Source organism: Plecotus auritus (genome assembly GCF_963455305.1).
Source record: "Plecotus auritus genome assembly, chromosome: 7".
Taxonomy (NCBI): domain Eukaryota; kingdom Metazoa; phylum Chordata; class Mammalia; order Chiroptera; family Vespertilionidae; genus Plecotus; species Plecotus auritus.
In genome coordinates this window covers 55,959,829-55,971,327 of record NC_137774.1, presented here as the reverse complement: position 1 = coordinate 55,971,327, position 11,499 = coordinate 55,959,829, and the positions used below count along the sequence as shown (strand labels likewise).

The 11,499-nt window shown below is 48.4% G+C and overlaps 1 protein-coding gene across 2 annotated transcripts in view; it reads right to left on the bottom strand.

Moving 5' to 3' along the window:
* Window positions 1-6,082: 6,082 nt before the first annotated feature.
* Window positions 6,083-11,499, bottom strand: part of TNFRSF13B (TNF receptor superfamily member 13B) — a 51,749-nt gene continuing 46,332 nt past the window's right edge. Inside the window, exons 4-5 of one of the 2 annotated variants that reach the window (XM_080679233.1) lie at window positions 7,110-7,295; window positions 6,083-6,694 (exon numbers count right to left, since the gene is read on the bottom strand). In XM_080679233.1, coding sequence (XP_080535359.1) covers window positions 6,435-6,694; window positions 7,110-7,295 — 446 coding nt within the window. In that variant the 3' untranslated portion in view covers window positions 6,083-6,434. The remainder of the gene's footprint in view (window positions 6,695-7,109; window positions 7,296-11,499) is intronic. The other variant, XM_080679234.1, reaches the window with a different exon arrangement.

Genomic DNA, 11,499 nt, shown 5'->3' with positions numbered 1-11,499 from the left:
CTCTTCCCTTTTTCATATGTTGCTTGACCTCCCTTCCCTCTTTGGTGCTTATACATTTGAGACCTTTCAGCCAAATCCTTACCCATGACAATATTTTAGTTCTCAGTTCTCACCATTCCCCCTGGTCGCTGAGCCTTCGGATAAAAGCTCAGAGCTGTGGCATGGGACTTTGCTGGGCCAGGTGACTTTCCTCTAACTGCACCTCCACTTCTGGCTCCTCAGCAACTGTGGGTGGGCAGTGATGCAGTGTGGAAGTTTTCCCATTTCTCAGTGACCAGATTGTGAATATTTCCAAATCGGTTTTATATTATTAATGTTACTGTGGTTCTTCGTTTTGAAATAAAAATTCTGAATGTAAAAAAAAAAAGATAATGGTTAATAAAATTTTTTTTAATCCTCACCTGAGGATATGTTTTTATTGATTTTTTTAAGAGACAGAAAGGGATAGAGAGAAAAAATTGATCAAAGAGAGAAACATCAATGGGTTGCCTCTCCTACTCCCCTATTAGAGATCAAACCAGAAACCTAGGTATATGCCCTGAATGGGAATTGAACCCTTCAACCTTTTGGTGTATGGGACAATACCAACCAACGAAACTACCCAGCTAGGGCCAATGTTTTTTTTAAATAATGGAAAACATCAAACTTCAATCCCCCAAATCTCAGACAACTCAAAGCAAGATAAATCACAAAACAAATCTAACCAAAATGAACAAACAATAAAACAAAAACAAAAAAAACACTTCTGTGTTGGAAGCCGCCCATTGTCTTCACTAGCAGAGAGGTGTGGACAAGGAACCCAGAAGGCTGGTCAACCTTGAAGCTCTGTAAGGTCAGAGCCAACCACCCACTGTTTAGTTGAGACAATGGTAGCTAAAGCAACTTCCACCTTTTAGTTTTATGTAAATCCTTGCTGATTGGCTATTATTGGAAGTGCCTGCCTAAAGGCTGTGGGTGTATCCCAGGGGTGGGCAAACTTTTTGACTCGAGGGCCACAATGGGTTCTTAAACTGGACCGGAGGGCCGGAACAAAAGCATGGATGGAGTGTTTGTGTGAACTAATATAAATTCAAAGTAAAGGAGCGGAGGGGAGAGCAAGAGAACCGGATAGAACAGCCGGATCCGGCCCGCGGGCCATAGTTTGCCCAAGGCTGGTGTATCCCATAGTCTTAATAAAAGGGATAGCAAGGCCAGAGCGGGGTGGAGTCCTTCCCCTTGAGTTTGGCTCCCGCCTGGCCCCCAATATTTCCAAATTAACATTTTCTAGTCTCTTTCATTTGTGTGCGGCCTCCTCCAGAGCCTAAACCCTGAACCTGAACCCTGAACCACGCGGGACGTGGTGGGGACACTCCCAACTGGCAGCCCAACGTGGGGTACTTGCACTTCTGGACACAATATACTCACGCTGCTAAAATGGGTCAGGTGAAAAGAATATTTTGAGGGCACAGGTTAGAGGAACAAAGAGAGGAACACAGCAGATGTCTTGTCAGAAACTATGCAAGCCAGAGAGGATGGAGTAACAGCCTTACAGTGCCAGAAGAAAGAGACTGGCAGCCCCAAAGTCTATGCCTAGAAAAATTATTTTTCGAAAACGGAAGAAAAATAAAGTCTTTTTCAAATGAACCCAAATTGAGAATTCATTTCCTACAGATTTGTTCGCACTATAAGAAATGTTAAAAGAAGTCCTTCAGATGGAAGGAATGGCATACCAGACAGAGACTTGGATCTACACACACACACACAAAATGAGGATTTCCAGAAATAAAGTAAATATAAAAGGCATTGTTTTCTTATTTTCTATTGCTCTAAAGAGTATTGAATTTCTGAAGCAAAACCAGCAGTGATAGATTGTGACTTTATGTAATGTGTAAGAGTGCTGCATGACCACATTAGCAGGAAGGTGGGGGCTGGGAGTATACTTACTGTGAAGTGATACAACATTGTTTGAGGGGTGACTGTGCTACAGATGTGTATTGTAAACTGTAAAAAATGTAGAGGCTTAAATAAAAGATCTGTGTTCTGAAAAACAGAGTGGAGTGGCTGGGGTGTTGGTCAAAGGGTACAAACTTGCAGTCATAAGATTTACAAGTTCTGGGGGCCAATGGACATCATGGTGAGTGAGCTAACAATGCCGTATTATACACTTGAATGTTGTTAAGCGAGTAGATCTTAAGTGTTCTCCCTGCAAAAAAGAATGGTAATTGTGTGACAGGATGGAGGTGGCAGCTGATGCTCTGGTGGCGATCATTTTGCAATTTATTTTTAAATATTTTTGATTGGTTTCAGAGAGGAAGGGAGAGGGAGAGAGAGATAGAACCATCAATGATGAGAGAGAACCATTGATTGGCTGCCTCCTGGTTGGCCCACACTGGGAATGAAGCCCGCAACCTGGACATGTGCCCTTGACTGGGATGGAACCCAGGACCCTTCAGTCTGCAGGCCAGAGCTCTATCCACTGATCAAACCAGCGAGGGCCATTTTGCAGTTTATAAATGTAGGCAATCAATAGCTTAAATTTATACAATGTGGTCAACTATGTCTCAACAAAGCTGGGGATAAAAAAAGATCAGTTTTGTGCAGAAGGGCTGGGGGTATGTGTGGGGGGGAAGTCAATGGGGGAAAATGGAACATCTGCAATACTTTCAACAATAAAGTTTTTTTTTTAAGGGCACATGCTTTGTAGTAAAAAAATAAATAAATAAAAAATAAAAAAAATCAGTGTTGCCCTGGCCAGTGAGGCTCAGTTGGTTGGGCATTGTCCCATGCATCCAGGGGTTGCCAGTTCAATGCTTGGTTGGGTGTATGTGGGAGGCAGCTAATAGATGTTTTGTTCTCACTTCGATGTTTTTCTCTCTCCCTGCCCCTTCTCTCTCTAAAAATCAATGAAAAAAATCTTTAAAGAAAAAAAGATCAGCGTTGCCATGAAGTAGGGTGGGGTTGACAAGCTATGATCCACAGCCCAAATCCAAGACTATTTTCCTAAGCATTTTGTTTTGCTGTTGTTAATCCTCACCTGAGGATATTTTCCCATTGATTTCTAGAGAGAGTGGAAGGGAGGGGGAGAGAGAAACATCGAGGAGAGAGAGTCACATCGATTGGTTGCCTCCAGCACACACCCCGATCAGGGCCGGGGATCAGGCCTGCAACCAAGGTGCATGCCCTTGACTGGAATGGAACCTGGGAGTCTTCATTCCTTGGGCCAACGCTCTACCCACGTGGCCGGCACTTCCTTAGCAGTTTAATTAGAGCAGGTCATCTGTGTGTTTTCTTGTCTGACGCCTTCCGCTCCACCACAGCCGATGGGCTAGGTGTGTGGTCACTGCAGCAGGGACTGTAAGGTCCACAAAGACCAAGGCGTTTCCTATCTTGTCTTCAGAAAGCTTGCCGAGCTGGGGCCGCAGGGGGCCGGGCTGGCACCGGGAGGCCCTGAGGCTGGTGCTGGAGCTCAGCCTGATGGGTGGGCCTGGCGAGGCAGAATCAGAATGTGTTTTGGAGAGAGAATCAGCAGACGCTGAGCTGGATAAAGGGGCAGTGTTTCCAGTTTCCGATAGTCTTTCCAGCAAGGGATGGGTCCTGTCTTTAAAAAACCCAAAATCGTAAACTTAAAAGAGCAATTGAGAAGCGGACAAAACCCTGATATCTTTTGTCGAATGGAAACCAGAATGGGACACTCAGCACTCTGACTCCCCTGCAGCACCAGGGCACCCCTCAGCCCAGTTCCATGAGCAGTGTTTGGGGTTTACAGAAGGACGGCTGCGTGCCTTCTTACCAGCCTTAGTCTGTGAACTGTGTCCCACCAAATCCACGTGTTGAAGTCCTATCTCCAGAGCCTCAGACCATGGCCTTATTTGGAGACAGAGTCTTTACAGGGGGGATCAAGTCAAAATGAGGTCACTTGGGGTGGGCATCATCTAATAGGACTGGTGTCCTATACAAAGAAATGTTGGACACAGACATGCTGGGAGAAGCTGTGGGCCTAGGAGCAAGGCGTGGAGCCGGTCCTCCCTCTCTGCGTGGAGGGAGCCAGCCCTGCGGCACCTGGACCTCAGGCTCCCCAGCTCCTGCACGGAGGCAGTGAGACTGTGCTCTGAGTGCCTGTGCAGGTGCTGGCAGCCCGGGAGCGCCCACGCAGCACAGGAGCGCACACGCATGGGCTGTGCAGGGTGCACCTCCCAGTGGGCCATGCGAACCTTGGATGCATGTAGTGGGCAAGGTAGTTTTGGATGGCACAAGAGAAATAGATTTGATTTACATAATCAGGTATTTGTCTTACTGGGAAAATGCTTTTAAGAATAGTTATGCATTTTAAGGTTTCAATGCTACTAAAATATAGGCTTCAGTGCTAATAAAAATACTAAGTGTAGGTAACACTAAAATTGTGAATTGCTTATTGTTATCAGTCAGAGTCCATAACATTTAGCATGAGGTTAAAGTAGATCTAGAAGAAAAGGTGTGTTAAGGGCAAGAAAAATATTAAGCAACTAACAGTGCAGGTTGGTGGCTAGATATGGCCAAAGGTGAGTACAAATGAGAATACTCCCAAACTCAGCCTGCCTGACCCCAACGCCCCCCATGTGCACACACACACACTCATGTGCACACACACATACCATGCGCACACACATACACACACCATACGCACACACACACACCATGTGCACACACACCATGTGCACACACACCATGTGCACACACACATACACCATGTGTGCGCACACACACCATGTGCACACACAGACACACCACATGCACACACATACCATGTTCACACACTATGTGCACACACATACCATGTGCACATACAGACACACATACATACCATGTGCACACACACACCATGTGCACACACGCACACTATGTGCACACACATACATACACACCATGTGCACACCCGCCATCTGCACACACACACCATCTGCGCACACACAAACCATGTGCATACATACCATGTGCACACATACACACACACCATGCGCACACACACTATGTGCACACACATACATACACACCATGTGCACACACACCATGTGCACACAAACCATGTGCACACACACACACACACACCATGTGCACACACACACCATGTGCATACACATACACACACACCATGTGGACACACACACATACATACCAAGCGCACACACACCATGTGCACACACATACACACACCATGTGCACACACACGCCATGTGCACACACACGCCATGTGCACACACACCCACCATGTGCACACACATACATACACACCATGTGCACACCCGCCATCTGCACACACACACCATGTGTGCACACACAAACCATGTGCACACATACCATGCACACACATACACACACACCATGCGCACACACTATGTGCACACACATACATACACACCATGTGCACACACACGCACTATGTGCACACACATACACCCCATGTGCACACACACCATGTGCACCCACAATGTGCACACACATACACCCCATGTGCACACACACCCACCCCATGTGCGCACACACACCATGTGCACACATACACGCACCCCGTGCGCACACACCCACCCCATGTGCACACATACACACCATGTGCACACACACACCCCATGTGCACACCCCCATGTGCACACACCCCTTGTGCACACACACACCATGTGCACATTCACCCTATGTACACACACCCCCATGTGCACACACATGCACACCCCATGTGCACACTCACCCCCCATGTGCACACACGCTCACACACTGCTCTTTGTTCCCTTCCTGACGAGGCACGATGGGGAATTGTTTGGGAAAACAGATCTAAGCGGCCCAGCCTAGTCTTCTTGGTGGTGGGCACAGGAGTCCCTGTGTGTACCCATTGCTTCTCACCCACAGGCCGACCAGTGCTCCCGGGCCTGGTGGACAGTCAGTGTGTGGATCCTGGGAAGCCAGGTGCTACAACCTCGCCAGGGTGGGTGGACTCTTGAGCCAAGGGAGACAGCTGTAGAGGTAGGAGCATTCAGAGTCATCCCGAGAAGCCTCGAGCTAAGTGAGTGACACAGGAGCGGGAGCGGTGGAGCAGGGTTGTGGGGACTGCTCCCAGCAGCACCGACACTTTGCTGCAGGTGTGCTTAGTATGCCTTTATTGAGTAGCTAGAGAGGAAGGGAGAGGGCGAGACATACACATCCATTTGCTGCCTTCTGCACGCCCCTCCTGGGGATGGACACCTGGGCAGGTGCCCTGATGGGGAATCGAACTCAGGATGTCTTGGCCCATGGGAGGGCGCTCAACCACTGCACCACCCCAGCCGGGCTGAGGCAGGTGTGTGGAGACCTGGGGTAAGGACAGTGCAGGATCTGCCCTGACACCTCCCCCCACCCCAGCACTTTTCACCCCTTCCTCTTGCTCTCCCCAATCTCTTCCTCTCCATCCCCATCTCTCCCTCCCCAACTTCCTCTTTCCCCTCCTGGTTTCATGCAGCCAGACCCCCCTCCTGGGTGGGGGAGCACACAGCCTGGAGGCTGCTGTCAGAGGGTTGTCCCGCCATGGTAGGGCCCAGGCGCCCGCACCTCCCAGCACGCATGGGGCCGGGGGACCCGGGTGCACTCCCGTGCTCCTGGGCGGGCGCCCTGCACTGGGGGAAGCAGAAGTTGCAGGCCTCCACCTGCTCCTGCTCCTGCTCCTGCATCTGCTCCTGCTCCTGCTCCTGCGGGCCGGCTTCCATCTGGGGATCTGTGTGGAAGGGAAAGGCATTGGTCTTGGCCCTAGCCCTCCCCTGACCTGCAGCCCAGGGACCACCCTCTGGGTAAGCTGCCCTGCACCTCACAGCGCCCACTTCCATGTGACCGGCTCCCTCTGCTAGGGCACCTGAACAGGGGTGGCTGTCACCCCTTGGCTGACACTGCCCATGCCCCCAAACCCTGGGGAAGACCACGTTCTCCCAGTTTCCCTGGCTCCTGGCAGCCCGGCCCTGCCACCAGATGGTCCCCCAACCCCCACCAGCCTGCCTCAGTGCCGGCCCTTCTGGCCTGGGTCACTTCCGGGGAGGGCAGGGGTGGCCTCAGCTCTCAAGGGCAGAGCCTGGACAGGGATGGCTGCACACTTGTCCCACAAGCAGGGGTGGGTGAACACCCCCTCTTATGCTCACCCCGGGAGGACGCAGCTTGGGTGGGACAGAGCCCTGGGGGGCACTGGCAGGAGGCCTGGTCCCCCCTCCTCTTGAGAAAGCAGACCATGGCCAGGAGGAAGCAGCAGAGGATGGCGCTGAGGCAGAGGCCCAGCGCGCTGTAGACCAGGGCCCGCTGGTCCGCGCTCAGCCGCAGCCCTGGGGGCGCTGCAAGACAGTGGGCAGCCCTGAGTTCAGGGGGTTCCCTGTCAGCACCCTTCTCCGAAGTGTCCCCTTTTTAGACCAGCAGCCCCGGCCCTACAGTCTTTATTTTTCCTCATTAGGGTTAAGCGAGCCTTATGGCACCCCCGCACCCTCTGGGAGGCAGAACCCCAGCTGCCTCCTCTGAGCCTCTCTGGCTCCTGATGCACCTGGTCCCTCCTCGCCCGAGGCCTGGTGGCCTGCTCTCTGGCTCCGAGGACACCCGCCCTCTACCCCGCCTGGACTTCTTCCAGGCCCTCAGCGCAGGGCCCTGGCGCAGGCAGCCGGTGCCGGTGCCGTCTCCACTTGCCATGAGGAGGCAGCATGGGGCAGAGCCCAGGTGGACGGATGAATGATGGACAGGTGACTGGACGACAGTCTAGGGAGGTTGTCTGTCTGTCCTGACCTGGGCTTCCGCCAGGAGAAGCCTCCGGGGGGTGAGCTGGGCGGCTGCGGAGGAGCCTGGACAGCAGGTCTAGACCAGGAGGGCCTGGGAGAGGGCACTGGCCACTCTGCCTCTGGGATGCCACAGGAAGACCCAGCCCCGGGCCAGAGCCCTCCCCTTGGAATGTCTCCCCATCCCAAGCTCTTCCTGGGCTGGAAGTGGGGAGCCCCTTAGGCCCCACAGCAGAAGGACAGATGAGCCTGAGTCGGTTTCATGTGTAAGTAACAGACTCGTCTGGGGACGGCTCACCCAGCCTGATGCAAGCCGACTCCTCCTGCAGCATCTTCCTCCATCCTCCTGCTCCCAGGAGGGCTCACTCCCCATTTAAAACCAGATGGACTCACATGCCATCAGTCCCCCATGCAAAAGGTGCACCCCTCAGGCTTGCAGTACATCCATGAAATTGTGCAGGGACCACACATCTCCACCAAATGTCCTCACTGGTGGTCAGTGCCCGCCCCAGGTCCTGGCAATGACTGCTCTGCCTGAGCATGTGCCCTGACCAGGAATTGAAGCAGTGACCTCCTGGTTCATGGGCTGATGCTCAACCACTGGGCCACCCTGGCCAGGCAACTTTTTTTTTTTTTAATTTCTGTTCCTGTGGCCTTGCATGTTCAGACATTTTGTATGAATAGAATCATAGACTACAGGTAACCTTGTGTGTCTGGCCTCTTTCACTTCGCATGTTTTTGAGGCTCATCCATGTAGTGTGGGTCAGGTCTTCACTCCTTTTCATGGTTGGATAACACTTCATGTGATGAGCATGCCACATTTTGCTTATCCATTCATTCGTTGATGAATCTTTGGGTTGTTTCTACCTGTTGTTATGATGAATAGTGCTGCTATGGACATTTGTGTGCAAGGTTTTGTGTGGATGTATGTTTTCATCTTACTTTGGTGTATATACCTAGGAGTGGAATTGCTGAGTGATAAGTTAACTCTATGTTTAACTTTTTAAAAAACATTTTTATTGATTTCAGAGAGAAAGGGAGAGGGATAGAAAGATAGAAACATCAATGATGAGAGAGAAACATTGATTAGCTGCCTCCTGCACACCCCACAATGGGGATCAAGCCTGCAACCCGGGCATGTGCCCTGACTAGGAATTGAATCAGTGACCTCCTGGTTCATAGGCTGATGCTCAACCACTTGGCCACCCTGGCCGGGCAACTTTTTTTTTTTTTAAATCCTCACCTGAGCATATTTTTTCCATTGCTTTTTAAAGAAAGTAGAAGGGAGAAGTGGGAGAGAGGGCGAAACATCCATGTGAGAGAGACACATCGATTGGTTGCCTCCCACATGACCTAGACCAGGGTAGGGATCTAACCTGCAACTCAGGCACCTGCTCTGACCAGGAATTGGCAAAATGGATCCACCACTATATTAAAAAGATCATACACCATGACCAAGTGGGATTTATTCCAGGGATGCAAGGCTGGTATGATATTCGCAAATCTATAAGCATGATACATCACATAAACAAATTGAAAGAAAAAATCACATGATCATCAATAGATGCAAAAAAAGCATTCTACAAAATCCAACACCCATTTTTGATAAAAACTCTCAGCAAAGTGTGATAGAGGGAGCATATCTCAACATGATAAAGGCCATATATGACAAACCTACTGCAAACATCATACTCAATGGGCAAAAACTAAAACCATTTCCCCTAAGAACAGGAACAAGACAGGGATCCCCACTCTCACCACTCCTGTTCGACATAGTACTGGAAATACTAGCCATAACGATCAGACAAGAGGAGGAAATAAAAGGCATCCAAATTGGAAAGGAGGGAAGTACAACACTCATTTTTGCAGATGACATGATATTGTACATAGAAAACTCTAAAGACTCCACCAAAAAACTATTAGATTTAATAAATGAATTTGGCAATGTAGCAGGATACAAAATCAACACCCAGAAATTGATGGCTTTTTATACACCAACTAGAGGCCTACCGCGTGAAATCGCACAGCCCCACCCACCTGCGCATGCCTCGTCCCGCATGCAGCCTCCTGGTGACCAGTCTTCGGTCGTTATGGCGTTAGGGCCACTGGGTTTTTGTTAATATAGATAATGAATGCTCAGAAAGAGAAACTAAACAAACAATCCCATTTACCATTCCAACAAAAAATTAAAATACTTAGGAATAAACTTAACCAAGGAGGTAAAAGACTTGTACTCAAAAAACTACAGGATGTTGAAAAAAGAGATAGAGGAAGACATAAACAAGTGGAAGAATCTTCTGTGTTCATGGATTGGTAGCATCAACACTATTAAAATGTCCATATTACCCAAGGTAATCTGCAGATTCAATGCAATCCCTATTAAAATACCAACAGCATATTTCACAGATCTAGAACAAATACTCCAAAAATTTTTATGGAACTAAAAAAGACCCCAAATAGCTGCAGCAATATTGAGAAGGAACAAAGTTGGAGGAATCGCAATACCAGATATCAAGTTATAATACAAAGCTCCATAACCAAAACAGCCTGGTACTGGCACAAGAACAGGCATACATATCAATGGAACAGAACAGAGAGCCCAGAAATTGACCCAAGCCATTACACTCAATATTTGACAAAGGAAGCAAGAGCATATAGTGAAATCAAGATAGTCTCTTCAATAAATGGTGTTGGGAAAATTGGACAGATAAATGCAAAAAAATGAAACCAGACCACCAACTTATACCATACACAAGAATAAACTAAAAATGGATAAAATACTTACATGTAAGTCAGTAAACCATGGAAATCCTAGAAGAAACCATAGGCAGCAAAATCTCAGACATCTCTCATAGCAATATGTTTATGGAAACATCTCCTATGGCAAAGGAAACTAAGAAGAAAATAAACAAATGGGACTACATCAAAATATAAAGCTTCTGCACAGCAAAAGAAACCATCAATAAAATGAAAGGGAGCCCACTGTATGGGAGAACATATTTGGCAATGATACATCTGATAAAGAGTTAATTTCCAAAATGTATAAGGAACTCATGCAACTTAACAAAAGGAAGAAAAACAATCCAATGAACAAATGGGCAAAGGATCTAAATAGACACTTCTCCAAAGTGGACGTACAGATGGTCAAGAGACATATGAAAAAATGCTCTAAGTCACTGGTCATCAGAGAGATGCAAATTAAAACGACAATGAGGTATCACCTCACACCTGTCAGAATGGCCACCATCAACAAATCAACAAACGACAAGTGCTGGCAAGGATGTGGAGAAAAGGGAACCCTCATGCACTGCTGGTGGGAATGCAGACTGGTGCAGCCATTATGGAAAACAGTACGGAGTTTCCTCAAAAATTAAATATGGAACTGTCATTTGACCCAGTGATCCCACTTCTAGGAATATATCCTAAGAAACCCGAAACACCAATCAGAAAAAATGTATGCACCCCTATGTTCATAGCAGCACAATTTACAATAGCTAAGGTCTGTAAACAGCCCAAAGTGCCCATCAGTAGACGAGTGGATAAAAAAGCTGTGGTACATTTACACCATGGAATACTATGCAGCAGTAAAAAAGAAGGAATTCTTACCCTTTGAGACAGCATGGAGAGCATCATGCTAAGTGAAATAAGTCAATCAGAGAAAGACAAGTATCACATGATCTCACTAATATGTGGAATCTAATTAACAAAATAAACTGATGAACTGTGGTCTCTCAGAGACATGGAAGCATGGAACAGAGTGGGGTTTCTTGGAGGG